The sequence below is a fragment of the Poecile atricapillus genome, chromosome 23, assembly GCF_030490865.1.
Source record: "Poecile atricapillus isolate bPoeAtr1 chromosome 23, bPoeAtr1.hap1, whole genome shotgun sequence".
Taxonomy (NCBI): Eukaryota; Metazoa; Chordata; class Aves; order Passeriformes; family Paridae; genus Poecile; species Poecile atricapillus.
Window position 1 is genome coordinate 582367 of NC_081271.1, and position 15170 is coordinate 597536.

General features: G+C 54.9%; 1 protein-coding gene across 2 annotated transcripts; it reads left to right on the forward strand.

Annotated features, from left to right (window-relative positions):
* The first annotated feature begins 1426 nt into the window (after nucleotides 1-1426).
* On the forward strand, nucleotides 1427-12493 carry INKA2 (inka box actin regulator 2). Of its 2 annotated transcripts, none has more exons than XM_058856152.1 (2): nucleotides 1427-1500; nucleotides 10677-12493. In XM_058856152.1, the coding sequence occupies exons 1-2, from the start codon at nucleotides 1465-1467 to the stop codon at nucleotides 11619-11621; spliced, it is 981 nt and encodes a 326-aa protein (XP_058712135.1). In that variant the 5' UTR covers nucleotides 1427-1464; the 3' UTR covers nucleotides 11622-12493. The 2 variants fall into 2 exon arrangements, with proteins under 2 accessions (XP_058712135.1, XP_058712134.1); XM_058856151.1 differs by lacking the exon at nucleotides 1427-1500 and adding an exon at nucleotides 8774-9615.
* Nucleotides 12494-15170: the final 2677 nt, after the last annotated feature.

The following is a 15170-nucleotide window of genomic DNA, read 5'->3' on the forward strand; positions in this document are numbered from 1 at the left end:
CACATGTGAAAGGGCAGATCGCAAATTTCCCATTTAAATTGGACTTTGACACAAAGGTCAGCTTTCAAATACACCAAAACTGATTTCTATAAACAAACAAGCAAACAAACCAAATCTTACTACCTTCTATAAAAACTGTTTTTCTCCAAAAAAAATAAAGACCTAGAGAGGCAAAATTTTAGCCGGTGTTTGTGGAATTTATTTGGTTTGGAAACTTCAAACCCTTTCAAATTCAGCAGTTATGAAACCTGATGATCCCAAAGCGTTTGTATTTTGTCCCGGCTCGCTTGTCCATCTGTTTGGTGTCCTGTGGTGAGAAGCAATATTAGAAGTTGTTGATCTGAGATAAAAGAATCCCGGTCTTAGAGGGGCTCATCCGTAGCTCCCACATCCCCCGTTCCGCCGAGTGCCACGGGCTGAAACAGCGCCCGTGAAACAGCGAGGGGAAACTTCCGAAAATAAACCTCGCTAAAGCACTTTGAACACCTCTGATCTCTGAACACAGCTCTCTGTGCGCTGCTCCTGCCACAGGGCACGGGCAGCTCCAGCTCAGTGTGTGTGTCCCTGTCCCCGGTTACCGGCACGGACAGCTCAGTGTGTGTGTCCCTGTCCCCGGTTACCGGCACGGGCAGCTCCAGCTCAGTGTGTGTGTCCCTGTCCCCGGTGATGGGCACGGGCCCCCGGCCGCAGAGCAGCCCTCGGACACAAACGGGGACACCGCGACTGGGTGGCTTTGCAATTTCTCCCGATTAAAGCCATGTAGGTTAATCCGTGCTTTTGGTGGGGTGGTCCGCGTCTGCGGAGCAACGTGCACAAACCAGAGCACGACAAAACCAAAGCACCCAACCAACTCCGGCCGCCAGCAGGGCCCGGGCAGCGCTCGGGCTGAGCGCGGGGGAGCGCTGGGCTGGATCCGGGGAGCGCTGGGCTGGCTCCGGAGCTGAGCTGGGCTAGCTCGGAAACAGCGCTGGGCTAGCTCGGAAACAGCCCTGGGCTGGCTCGGAAACAGCGCTGGGCTAGCTCGGAAACAGCGCTGGGCTGGCTCGGAAACAGCGCTGGGCTGGCTCGGAAGCAGCGCTGGGCTGGCTCGGGAGCAGCACCCGCCGCCTCCAGCAGGGCTGCGGGTGCCGGGGCCGGGCTGGGGGATGCTGCTGCTGCTGCCCCCGCCCCGCCGCCCGCACACGCGGCCCCGCCGCCGCCGCCGCGCCCGCCCCGCGCCCTGCCCCCGGACATCGGACAGCCCCACGGACACCGGACAGCCCCCGGACAGCCCCGCGGACACCGGACAGCCCCACGGACACCGGACAGCCCCGCGGACACCGGACAGCCTCCGGACAGCCCCGCGGACACCGGACAGCCCCGCGGACACCGGCCAGCCCCCGGACAGCCCCGCGGACACCGGACAGCCCCCCGGCCAGCCCCTCTCCCCTCCCCTCCCGCGGCGGGGCCGCGCCGAGCCGGGCCATGGAGCAGCACCTGCGGCGCCTGCGGCAGGAGCTGGTAAGGGCCGGGGGTCGCACCGGGGGGCGGCTTTGGACGGGGCTGGGAAGGGCTCGGGGTCCCGCCGCTCACGGAGGGCAGGTCCCGGTTTTGGGTCGGGGGTCCCGCCGCTCCCATCCCCGTGAGCGGGGGCAGGTCCCGGTTTTGGGTCCCGGTTTTGGGTCGGGGTCCGTCCGGCTATCGGAGAGAAACCGCGGCGGGGCCGTGCGGGGGCTTTAGGGACAAGCACAGGTCAGAAATGAGAGGAGCAGCCACGCAGATGGACAGGAACAACTTTCTGGGGATGCAAGGGCTGTAAAAGGAGCGCGCTGGCACCTCCGGTACCCTGTGGAAATAGTTCTTTAATAGGAAAGCCTTTGTCAGGAACGAGCGCTGTTTTCTGCCTCTGCCGCTCCTGCCCGGGGCTCCCCTCGCTCCCGGGGCTTGCTGGGCTGGTGCTCCGGGGCTGGCTGGGGTGCGATGGAGGAGGAACTGATACTTCCCAAAATAGGGTTCCAGCGGGTCTGGCTCGGAGTCTGCGTTGATAAATAGATAATGAGAACAAAAGGGGAAGACAAGGCAGAGCACGAGCGGCTGGGTGAAGTTTCTGAATGCGAGAAGCTCCCGGTTTGGACTGGAAAGGAGGTTGGTTGCAGCTGGGGTTGTGTGCAGTGCCTGCATTGCAGGAAGCATTCCATGTATAAAACCAGCGAGTCCCGGCCGGGCAGGCAAAGTTCAGCTGTGCCCAGGGCAGGAGAGCCCTGTGCTCCTCCTCATCCCGGGCTCTGGGGAAACACGGGCTGGGGCAGTGGCCTTTCACTCCCGAGAAATGTGGCAGCAGTGACATTTAACCTGCTGGCGTTCCCAGTGTTTCCCCAGCAAACACAGGAGGTGAAAAACAAACTAAAACAAAGGAAAATGGGAGTCACTGGTGTGCTGTACACTGAGTGTGACAAATGAAATGCAAACTGGGACATGTACAGAATAATCTGAGAGCTCTTGAAAATCTGAGTTGGGAGCTGGGATGGCAGAAGGAATAATTCCCAGAAGAACATCCTAAGAATAAGGTTCCTAAATCAGTATTTTGTCTTCTAACCAAATCTGTTTTGTTATCTGAGCAATATTTTTGTAGAGGAGCCTGAACATTGCACCTCTAAAGAGTCTAAACCGTGCCTGTTTTGTAGTGCCAAATATAACTTCTGAAGAGTCAATATATTCAACAGAGAGGCAGATCCCTCACACTTAATGTGCAAGCCAGAAAAAAAATAATGCTTTAAATGAGAAAACTCTGGCTTTCTTCAGTCCTTCAGTCCTGCAGAAATTGATTTTTTCAATTGTAAAAATGCAACAGTTTTTATTATATTAATGAACCATGGCTTAGCCTGGCATGAATCTGTGTGTATGCTTGGCTTAAAAAAGTGGCAGGGGGCAGATATCACCTTCAGCTGGACGAGCTGTGACTTGACTGAGAGCAGCCTGGGTCTCCTCACGTTTGGTTTTCACCAGTCCCATTCGTTCCCCCTCCCAGCAGCCGGGTTTTGTTATTCAGACTTTAAAGCTTCCTTTCCCACGGCTTCTGTGGGACCTGGGTGCAGTTGTGGGCGCGCTGTGCGGGACACCCATGGGTGCAGCTGGGCCGAGCCTGGGGTCACCTCCTGCAGCCCCCAGTGAAAGTGGGAACTGCAGCACTGGGATCCCGAGCAATGACAGCTTGTGAGAATCAGTTCTGGAATTAAAATAAATGAATGTTTCTGTCCAGAGCAGCAGCTGGGCCCATCTGCAGCACGGGCAGTGGGAGCTGCTCTGCCACAGCCTCGCTGCTGGGCACAAACTGCCCCAGCTTGGGATGCACCCGGGGCACGGCAGGAATGGTGAGGATGGATTTGGCCACTGCAGCCAGGGAACCTCCCGAGTGGGGCATCCCTGGGAACTGAGGAGCACACCCGGCTGTGCTGTGTGCCACGAGCAGCCCTGCTGTGCTCAGCTGCCCTCCGAGAGGAGCCAGCCCTGCTGGGGCTGCTCAGTGGCACAGGGCAGGGTCACAGACTGTCCCATGAGCAGCTTAGTTTGTCTCTGGTTTGGCAAACCAGACTTTTGGGCAGTTTTGAGGAGGAGATTGTCTCAAAAAACAGTGGATGTTGGCACAGCTCCCAGTTCCCAAGGAAAGGTTATCTTCCAGTGCAACTCAATCCCCCAGCAGTGTGAGATAGGAGGATTCCAGCTCTGTTTTTTCTTTCCTTTGCTTTGTTCATTAAAAACATATTTAATTGCTGCTGTGCTTGGCTGGGGCTGCTGGTGAGCCCCCAGTGTCACCTGTGCCTGAGAGCACAGCGAGCTGTGCCAGACAAGTCACCGAGCACTGAGCCCTGGCACGCTCACCCTGCTCTTCCCATTTCCTCTGGGAAAGCTCTGCCAGGGCTCCCGAGGATGAATCTGACCCCTTTCAGGCAGTGAGGGAGAGCTCTCCCGTTCCACTCGCATGTTTTCCATTGTAAGCTGATAGTTTCTGGCATGTGTGGTGTCCCTTTGATTGGAATTCATTCAGAAGCTTCCACATGCAAATGCTGCACAGGCAGGAGAGCCTCAGCTGACACAGCCATTCATCTGCAGGCTGCTTCCAGGGGCTGGGATCCCCATCCCAGCCTGACACCGGCCTGTGGAGCCATTCCCAACAAGCTGTGCCAGCTCTCTGCACCCCAGCCCCGGCTGCAGGAAATACTCAGGACCTTGTTCTCCTCCAGGCAGCCCCTGGAGATTTATGGACACGCTGTGGCCTGTGGGATGTGCAGCGCTGCTGTGTGGGTCTGGTGATGGAGTAAGCTGTGATTCTGCACCCCTGATTCATCTGTCCTTCCCGTGCAGTGTGCCCCAGAGCTCGGGAATGTGCCATTTGTGCCATTAATCCCCATCCTCAGAGCCCTTTGGGCTGCGTCAGCCGCATTCGGAATCTGCAGATGTCGTTCTGAGGCACAGCAGAATTGTGCCTGCTCCCCGAGCCACAGAACATTCTCTCAGCTGAGGGATCAGATTTAACCCTCCCTGGCACAGAGGAGTTCATTTCTGTGCCCCTGTGCACACAGCAGCACCTCCCTGCACTCAGACACCTGCACACTCTGCACTGATGTGCAGCATCACCCGTGGACCGTGGGCTCATCTGCACTCAGAATAAATCAGTTTTCTCTCTGGGGACTGCTGAGTCCATAGGGTAGATTAATCTGGGACGTTGGGTTTGTGTGCCTCTAACAGGCAAGGGGGCACAGCCACGTCAGCTGTGCTTGTAACTTTCCTTGGCATGCTTTGGTTTTCACATGAATCCAGGATATATCTGGGGTTTCTCTTTTTACTGGGAGGAAAAGTATTAAAGCCACTACTCTGACTTGAACTTTTAATGTTCTCCCTGCACATTTGTCATAAATGCACTGAATTACTGAGTTTGATAGAGTCTGACTCCCTTCTTACATTAATTTATGTCCTGGTAGACAATGTTTCTTGCTATGAATATCCTGCAGGAATAGAACATTGGGTCCGAGTGAGAAATGCAGCCAATTATTTTTACTCTTTGTCTCACACTGGGTCCTATTCCGGTAAGTGCGTCACGCTCCGAGAGGATCTGCTGTGTTTTCATTCCTGCTCTCTCAGAAGGGGCAGCTCGGCTGTTCTGTGCTCTGTGAGACACAAATGAAGCCCTGAGGGTCTGGTGTCACTGCTCCAGCTCCAGCAGGTGGGAACAGGCAGCTCCACGTGTGTCTCTGCTCAGGCAGGTCCCTTTTTGGGTGACTTTGCCCTGGCTGCAGGAGGCAGCTCCAGAAGGTTGGGAGGCTGTCACAGGATCTCATTCCTTGGTGTTCCTGGGGGGAAGGTGCAAAGGAGAGACTTGGCAGCAGATGTCCTGTCACATCTAACTGGGGAGAGGAGGCACTCACAGGCCTTGTCCTCTGGGTTATTTCCAGAGCAGTCACCTAAAGATGAGGATGGATTTTTTCAGACTCCCAGCTTCACATAATCAGGAGCATTAAAGAGCAGATTCCCAGGGAAGCAGGCCTGGGCTGAAAAATGACACTTTTAACCATCATCTTCAGTGGCCAGTGTGTCCTGTGCTCTCTCTTACCCTTGGGTTGTGAGTAAAAGTCTGGAGACTGGAGTTATTTTTGGCCCATTTTTATCCTGGTTGAGGAGAATTGATTTTTCTGATTTGCCTTTGAACACAGAGAGTGTGATTGGGAAGTGCAGAACAATATCCTTGCAGTGGGAAGGAAGGTGGAGAATGGAGTGATGTGAACCATGTCCTTCATGGTTAACATCTGCTCAGGATCTATTTAAATTGTTGTGAGGGGGAGTCCCTGGTTCAGTTTCAGCATCCTTCCTCTTCAGACAAACTGTGAGCTCACAGTTAGCATCCTCACGTACCCCTGACATACCTGGGGGAGACAAGAAGTAAAAGAAGGACTTGAAATTATTGTGATAAAACACAAGGACTGAAAGACAACTGCAGGCCCTTGGCATCCTCCAGGGGAAGGAAAAGAAAGGTGGAACAGCTCCGTGTGAGCTGTGCTTGCTGGCTGTGCCCAGCCACAACTGCAGCCTGGCTGGAGATTAATCCAGTTAGTGACCCAAAGGGAAACACAGAAACAATATCATCAGCTCAGCAGTTCTAAAATAATTTCAGTCTCTATTATGTCATCTGCTGTAAATACCAATTGTTTGCTGCTGGCTCTGTTGCCCATCAGAACTATTACTGAGAGCTATTTGCCATTTGTTCTTTCCTGTTCTCTTAGCAATAACTTCCTCTCTGTGCATTTCTTTTACCTAAGAGCTGGACATCTGTCTTCCTCCTCATTGTGACAAACACACTCAGGGCTCCTCTCCCCAGCTCTGTGCTCAGCTGAACGCTGGGGGTGGCTGGGCTTTTCCTTCCATCAGCATCACCAGTGTGATGTGTGCATGGGCTGGGGATGCAGACAGCTTTGGGAGAGCGACTGGAACTGGGTTCTGAGAGCTCGGTGAAGGGAGATGGTAACAGAAAAACATCTGTTCCCAAATGGCTGGGAGAAGTTATCACTTACCTGGGAAGTGGGCAAGGAAAACCTCCCTGGTTTGTAACTCTCGGGTATTTGAGGCTGAATTTGATGAAATGCCAGGAGCTGCTGGAGGAGATTCCTTGGGACAGGCTCTGCTGTGTTAATCAGAGGTGGAAGATCTTTGATTTCCCAGTGTGTGGAGCAGCTGTGGGTTATTGTTTGGGGAGTGAGGAGATCATGGGAAGGGTGGCTTTGCTGCTCAGGGTGGTGCATTTCCAGTGCAAAAACCACTCTATATGTGAACTCTGGCAGTTTTTTGTTTGGCTCCCCCCATGTTGAACATTCCCTGCTGATGGTTTGAAAGTGGAACTTTGAATTTTGGGCTTCATTTTTCAGTGCTTGGGGTGTCTTAGTTTGAGCTTTGCACTGAGGCAGAGCTGCCTGGGTCTCACCTGCACAGGAGGACTGAGCCAGGTAATGCCTCAGTGCTGGAGAAAGGAACCTCTCCCATCACACAGCAGTCCCAGGCACTGCAGGAGAACACAGCCCTGTGAGTACTTGTCTTGCTTTAAAGGGCATGAGTTGGCTTGTGCAGAATTAGACAGAAAATATTTCATGCCAATTTTTAGGGATTGCAAAAGTTTCAGGAATAATGAGATCCAATTTGAGGCATCTCATTTTTTACTGGTTTATAGAGACAGATTTGGATATCTGCATGTTGTCATGGTTCTAAGAGGGCTTTTTTTGGAAGCCAAACAAGCAGTGCTATTGAGGGGCCAAGTGTCTCAGAGGAGGCACCCTGGGAATGCTGCTGGATTTGTGCATCAGGCTCTGTGCAGAGCAGAGTGGCAGCGCTGCTGGGGTTTGCAGAGGCTCAGGCAGAGATCTCCTCATGTCCAGCTCACACAGCAGCACCTGCAGGAGCCCAGCAGGCTCAGGCTCTCTCCCCACACCTCCTGAAGCTCTCTGGGATTCGGGGTCACATTCACGCTCTGTGTGCACCCACACTTCATCACAAATTTCAGTTCCTTCTGCTCAAAGTGTGTGGCCAAGAGCCAGTGAGGCTACAAGGGCTGTCTCTTGGAGCTCCCATCACCTCCAGCAGTGCTGCCATTTGATTTCCAGCCCTATCTGCTGAATTATTTGCAGAATGCCTTTTTCTTCTCTCAGACCAATAGTTCAGTCCTGACCCTCTGCCAGGGAGGTGATCTCTCTTCTCTGGGACGTTGTTCCTTTTTGGAGAGACTCAGAGAAGCCAGTCTGAACTTGGGAGAGCTGAGATCTTGGCAGGGAGGAAGAGCTGGCAGTTAGACACTGGGGAAGGTTTATTTTCCCTCCAGAATTTTCTTTCCAAGGTGAGTACTCTTAATTGCAGGTGGGTGGAATCCAAGCCCCGCAGGCTGTTTGGTCACCAGGCAGTGACTTCACTTTGGGTTGGGCTTCCCTCTCTCTCCATTCTGTAAAAGACTGAGCAGATACCGTGAAGAGCAAGAGATAAAGGAGAGGGGGTTGGTTTGCTTCATTTTTTAACTTGCACAACCCGAAATTGTTGTTTCAAACACAAAGCAGTGTTTGCCAGCAGAGTTAGAGGTCTCAGGATGTTGAAAGCTGTCACTGCTGGAGGGATTCACCCCTCCCAGGGCCAGCCATGGAGCAGGACAGAGGATCCCAGCCCAAAACCTCCTCCTCTCCTCTCCTGTCCTGTGCTGCCAGGGGCAGCTCAGCCCCAGCATCCCCACCTCAGGCATTCATTCCCAGGAGAGGCTTTCCACACAGGAAAACATCCCCTCTTCTTTCCCAGTGTGGTGCTGGCACCAGCTTTGGCAGCCCCAGCTCCTTTGTTCAGGAGAGGTGCTGCCTTTGGGCTCAGGGCTGTTCCTGCTGGGGGCTGGGAGCTGGGGGCTGGTTCTGGGTGGGGAACAGCCCAGGAAGGGTTAATGCTCCCTGCTCATGCCAGGGCAGCTCTCTGGGGCCGGGGGCTGCAGGAGCCCAGCCCCAGCAGGACCCTGCGCTCCCCACGCCGCGATTACTGAGCTGGGGGATTTGGTGGGAAGTGGCCAATGAGGGGCCAAGCTGGCTCCAAATCCAGCTTTTCCCAAAGCCCAGATAAAACAGACTGCCATTAATGAGGCAGGAAAGGTTAGGACGAGCAGCATTCCAGCAGATCTGGAGAGGTAAGGTGATAGTTCTGTCTGAGGCTGGCAGAGCATCTGGCCCCAGTGGGAACCAGGAGCTCGGTGAGGCTGGAACTGGGACATGATTTGCACGTCTGCAGCAGGAGTTTATTTGCTGATGTTAAGAAATGCCATAGCTGGAGGCTCTGGGTACTGGAATCAGGAAGCTGAGTACAGATTTTCTGTATCTTTGTAGCTGTGTGCTCATTCTGGGTGATAAACAAGTTTCTCGAGAGGAGAGCTCTGAAAAATGACTGTAACCTGCTGGTGAGTTTAGTTTTAGGTTCTGGGGTTTGAAATGGGGATTTGTGGTCAGAAACTGTTGGGCAGTTTTCACTTAGAGAGCTGGGTTGTCACAATTTTCTGATGGCTGCTCTCTCTCGCTGCTCAGCTGCACACAGAGATGGAAATAGAGCAAGTGATTGAACCAGCTTCGTTAAAATGAGGGAGATGTAGAAAGTAAAGCTTGGTACTGTAAAGCTGGATATAAGAAAAAGGTAAAAAGCTGGGCTTTTTCACCCTAATCTTGAGATCTGTTGCTGTACAAAAAATGGTGATGAGCCTTTTAGTGCTGGTGACAGCGTGGGCTGAAGCTTCCCTCGCTGGGGTAATCTCTTCTGCAAAGCACCTCAGCCCAGTGTGGCACGGCCTCACCTCCAGCCCTGCCAGCCCTGCTCCTCCTCCCCCTCCTAAAAAAGAAGTGGCAGCTGTTGGAAAGTGGAGCCCGTTTGCTTTCTGGTGCTTTGGGAATATGATCCAGATCCTGCATGAGAGAGAGGAAGCAGCAGAGCGAGAGAGAAGGGCGGGAGCTGGGAAGCTCTGGAGAATTACTTGCTTATTTTAAGCCTGGTGTAGAAAGTTCAATCTTTGTAGTGAGGTTCAGGGATGAAGCAGAACTGCTACTAAAGGTCCTAGCCTGGGAATCAAAGAATTCCTGGTTGAATGTAAGTAATCCTAGAGTTTGTTGGTTGTTCTGTGCAAAATTTCCAGTGCATTGAAATGTCTTTGATTGTCCTCTAATGAGAGGTGCCTGTGCTGAGGGTGTTGAGAGCTGGTGTGTTATGGAGTAACAATTTAATTCTTCCTGGGGCTTATTTTTAATCTACTTGAGCACTTCAGGTAAGGAAGCAAGGCTCTGTTCTGGCTCCCGATTTCAGCTGGGGACAGGGCACAAAACACTCAAAAGTGCAAGAATATTCCAAAACTGGCAGCAGCCAAAAGCATTCAGAATTCTCCACCCTGGGCTTCTGCCAAGCAATTAATGGAAACTCAAACTCTTTATTTTTGTTGTCAGGTCAAACAATCCACTTCTGTCAGCTCCTCTTATTCCTAGAGGGACACTCCTAGAGAGGTCTAAGGGAAGCTGGGGTGCTGTTGGCTGAAGTGGATGTGGCACAGCTGGGGTGTGTGGCTGTGGCCAGGAGGGAGGGGATGGAGCAGAAAGCTGCTGAGCCCTGCTCTGCTGCCCCATGCTGCTGTCCTGCCCTGGGGACACTGCTGGGGACACTGCTGGGGACACTGCTGGGGACACTGCTGGGGACACTGCCCCACCAGGGACACTGCTGGGGACACTGCTGGGGACACTGCCCCACCAGGGACACTGCTGGGGACACTGCTGGGGACACTGCTGGGGACACTGCCCCACCAGGGACACTGCTGGGGACACTGCTGGGGACACTGCTGGGGACACTGCTGGGGACACTGACCCATCAGGGACACTGCTGGGGACACTGCTGGGGACACTGCCCCACCAGGGACACTGCTGGGGACACTGCTGGGGACACTGCTGGGGACACTGCCGGGGACACTGCCCCACCAGGGACACTGCTGGGGACACTGCTGGGGACACTGCTGGGGACACTGCCGGGGACACTGCCCCACCAGGGACACTGCTGGGGACACTGCTGGGGACACTGCCCCACCAGGGACACTGCTGGGGACACTGCTGGGGACACTGCTGGGGACACTGCTGGGGACACTGACCCGCTGTGCTCTTTCTCTGCAGCTCTCCATGAAGGAGGTGGGTGATGGGCTGCACGAGCAGATGAACTGCATGATGGGTGCCCTGCAGGAGCTGAAGCTGCTGCAGGTGCAGACAGCCCTGGAGCAGTTGGACATCTCGGGGTGCCGGAGCCCCCCGGAGCAGCGCCGGTGCTGCCGCAGCGGAGCCGGCCAGGCCAGGGGACCCTGCCCCCCGTGTCCCGGGACAGCCGGGCTGTGCCATCCCACTGTGTTCCCAGAGAGTGACCACCCTGGAGGAACCCCCTCCTCCTCCTCCTCCTCCTCCTCCTCCTCCTCCTCACGGAGCCCCTGTGGGGAGGGTCTGTGTCCCCCAAAAGGACCCTCCTCGGTGTCCGGCAGAGCGGAGCGCGGCCGGCCCCGGACACCCGGCGGGGGCACAGCTGGGGGGTGGCCGCAGTGCCAGGAGTGCCCGGGCTGTGACGATGGCCACGACTGGACCTCGTCCCTGATGTCCCAGAGCAGGAACCGGCAGCCGCTGGTGCTGGGGGACAACATCTTCGCAGACTTGGTGGGGAACTGGCTGGACCTGCCCGAGCTGGAGAAGAAGGGGGAGAGGAGCGAGGAGTCCCTGGCCCTGAGCAGATCCCAGGAGCTCTGCAGGAAGTTCTCCCTCACAGCCAACATCTTCAAGAAGTTCCTGAGGAGCGTCCGGCCGGACCGGGACAGGCTGCTCAAGGAGAAACCTTGCTGGCTTCCTCCTGAGGACAAACAGCCCGAGATTTCCAAGAGGTCCAAAAAGATCAGCAAACTCAAGGGGACATTTTACTTGCCCCTGCACGGGAACCTGCAGAGCCATCACAGCAAAGCAGAGAGGTGCCCGAGGGCAGAGAGCCGTGGTGAGCACCCCAGAATGGGCTCCAGGAAAGCCCAGGACTCCAGGGAGCTCAGCCAGGCGGGGTTTGACATCAACACGGCCGTTTGGGTCTGAGCCTGTCCCATCCTCTGCTCCAGCACCACGCTCCCCTCTCCAGGAGACTCCTGAGCTCTCTGCAGGGACACAGAGGAGTCCTGCAGGACGTGCTGCCGGCTTCACTCGCCTGCACATGGAATTCTCTGGACAACTGCAGCTGCAGGGACTGCCTGAGCAGCAGCTGGCACAAGCGGGGAGACCTTTGGGGGCCAATATTTTGCTGATATTGGCAAAAATAATCTGAGTCTTTAGCAGCTTTAGGGTGAGTGGTGCCACAGGTGAGCAGCTCCTGGTGCCAGGCCCATTCCATCATCTCCACCTCAATGGCTGCAGCACAAAATCCACGGTGTGCATGTGTGTGTATGAGTGTGCAAATACATATATATATATATAGTTTTGTTAAAAAAATCTATTCCTGCTTGTGTGCACTTGAAACTGGGTTACAAACCAGGCATCCGAGCCTTGTACCTGAAGCACTTGTTATTTAAATGGAAAGAAATAAGTTTGAATTTATAAGACTTGAACAATTGCTGAGTGGGGGGCAAACCCCCAACTTTGGGGGCGTTTTCCCTTAAACTGCATCCCTGGTGCCCTCCCAGCACCTCTCCCTCCCCTCCCAGTTCAACCAGCAGGGCACAAGGCTCAGTACAGGGGGTTTGTGGCCTGAGGGTCTCGGTGGGTTTGCCCCTCTCCCCTCCCCTTGTCCCTGTGGATCACTCCAGGTACAACACTGCTGAAGTTTATTGTTGGATTTTCACCCAGATGCAAACTTCAATCCCCCATTTCTTGTTGTGTTCCCTGTTGCTGTTGTACAAACCTCGTTTTGACAGAACCGAGTTCTTCAGTGTCCGACTCTCCAAGAGTTTGCAATAAAGTGGGATCGGTCTCGTCTCGGCTGTGGGACAGCCTGGGTCTCCTCTTCTGTCTCTGGGGATGTTCCCAGCTGGGATCAGGCACTCTGGGGAGCAGCCAGAGGAGCTTCCATTCAAGGGGAGGTTGTAAATCAGGGCAGAGCTCCCTGCCAGGCTGCCAGCACTGCTCCACAGGCACAAATGCCCCTGCACAGCCCCGAGAGCCTCCAGGGCTGCTTTGGCTTCTCATCCATCCTGCTCCCCCCACAGTGGCACAGGCAGGGGACAGAGGTTTGGGGGAGACGCTGCTGCCAAGGGGAGAGGGCTGGGGGTCCTGCCAGAGCCCTGGGGAGCTCAGAGCTCAGAGCATCACCATTCCTGGTGATGGAATCACAGCCCCGTTCCCGGGGCAGCAGCCTCAGCCCTGTTCCACTCACTCCCAGTTCAGGAGAGCCTCATGTGCCAGCAGGGCATTATTTGTTTTAAACACACAGCTCTGTTGCTGTTGTAACTTCCCAGGGCAGAGAGGCCAGTGGCAGAGGCGTGGAGACAGAATTCTTTTTCTCCTTTGCAAATTAAATATAGGCACAAGGCAGCCGTGTTTGTGCCCATACAAGGAGAGGAGCAGGGCAGCCCCCGAGCTCAGCACTCCTGCAGGAACCTGAGCAAGCTTTTCTCCTTCCTCCTCTGGCCTTCAGGGCTGGTGGCTCCCCCTTCCCAGTGTCTCTGAACGCTGGAAAGCTGCTTGTGAAGCATTTTGTTTTCCTTCTCTTTTATCAGTAGCTCATCCTGCTTGTTACCTCCCTGCTCCTTTTGGAGGGGAAGCAAAGAGAAGGAGTTTTCCAGAGAGGGGAGCAGCTTTTCCTGCACCAACCTCAGTCCCCAGGAGTGTGGCCTCAGCCCTGGGCTCCTCTGCAGCCCAGGCACAACCTGGGGGTCCCAGCCCCGAGCCCTGGGGCACCCCCATGGCCAGGAGCACATCCCAGACGTGTCCCACTGGCCCCAAAGGCTGAGCCCCAGGGAGAGGAGCTCTGTGCTGGATGGGGATTTGCTCAGGAGAGCTCTGAGCCCCAGGGAGAGGAGCTCTGTGCTGGATGGGGATTTGCTCAGGAGAGCTGGGCTCTCCCCCTGTGAGCTCGTCCCTGGCATTGCCCTCGGCGCTGGGCAGAGCTCAGCCAGGCTGACACTGGGATGGGAGGTGAGGGACACCCTTCTGCAGGTGTTTATAACATTCAAACCTGTGCAAGGTTTGTGTTTCGTGGGGACCAGGCTGGGGGTGTGCAGGACGGGGGGATCAGATGCCACACGGTGGGAAAAGCAGCTCCAGGGATCGCTCCCCGTTTCCTCCCAGCAGTGCAGCTCCCGTGGCTCTCCCGAGTGCTGAGCCCAGCCCAGCAGCTGCTGGGGTTCTCCCCCAGCTCTGGGGCCTCAGCAGGAGCCACAGGAGGTTTTTCTGGAGGAGCAGCACTTGTGGTCCCCCGTGCTGTCAGCAGCTGCCCCCGGAGCATGGGGGCTGTGCCAGGAGCTGCTCGGATCAGCTGCTGCCCTGCCCTGCCCTGCCCTGCCCTGGCCTGTCTGTCCCTGCTCTGGAGAGGGTTTTTCTTCTGCTGGCACGAGGAAAGGGCAGCTCTTGGCCCCAGCTGCCTCCCACATCTTCCTCTCCCACCCAGAGCGCTGCAGCTCCTGGGCACAGCCAAACCAGGGCTCCTGTGAGCAGGGACAGAGCCCGGGGAGCTGCTGGCACCCCTCGGCCCCAGGGACAGGACAGAGGGGTGGGGGCTCCTTAATGTGCTCCTTTTCCAGAGGGACCCTTTGCATGGACAGCTGACCCAATGCCCAGCGTGCTTTCAAACCTACTGCTCTTCTCTCTGCCTCTCAAGTGTATCTTCAAAGGATGTTTTGCATTAAAATAGGATTTTCCAGGGTGTTTGCAGTGACAAATCCAGTGTGGTCTAAGCTTGAAACACTTGGAAATAGTGAGAAAATGTGGCTGAGTCTCAAAGTTCACAAGAGAAAAAAATGTTTAATAAATATTCCTTACAGACATTCAAATAATAAAGAATATCACCCAAGCCAGACATCCTCCCTAATTTAGTCTCCAGAGCAGGATCTGCTAATAGATCAGAGATGGGTTTGTGAATTACCATTTCACTTCTCCAGGGACTTTTCCTGAAATCATAATGGCTTTTGCTCCTCTTTTTTTCTTCATGAAACTGCCATGAAATTGTTCTCCGTTATTAAGTATGAAACCCACCTAATTAGCACAATGACAGTGTCTAACGAGGCCCTGGCTGTTCTGCATGGCTGCTAGGAGTGGCTAATCCCAAACACGGGACAATAATTACAGGAGCAGCTCCCTGTGAGCTTGGGACAGCAGCGATGGCAGAGGCAGCCTGGGCATTGGGATTTATTGGGAATTCTGTTCAGTCTCATCCCAGGGCTGGATGAGCAGCACATCCCAGAGCTTCCCCAGCCCAGGCACCCAGCACTGCAGCTCCACAGCCCTGGAGAGGATGAGTGCTGCCTCTGGCCCATATGGAGAGAGGATTTAGCTCTCACGTTAATCGAGTGCTTCTCCAGGAGCTGCTCCTGCTCGGCCTCCCTGGGCTTTCCCTTCCTGGTGCCCACACCCTGCTCTCCGGGCCAGATGGCCTCCAGAAGGCTCCCAAATGTGCCTGTAATTAAAAAGCCTTGATTTTCAAAACCATTTCACAGC

Excerpts from the sequence above, each read along its gene's own strand:
- INKA2 (XM_058856151.1), top strand. The coding sequence starts at position 9,439 with ATGAGAGAGAGGAAGCAGCAGAGCGAGAGAGAAGGGCGGGAGCTGGGA. Across the intron at positions 9,616-10,676 it reads CAAAGAATTCCTGGTTGAAT|CTCTCCATGAAGGAGGTGGG; the intron begins GTAAGTAATCCT and ends CTTTCTCTGCAG.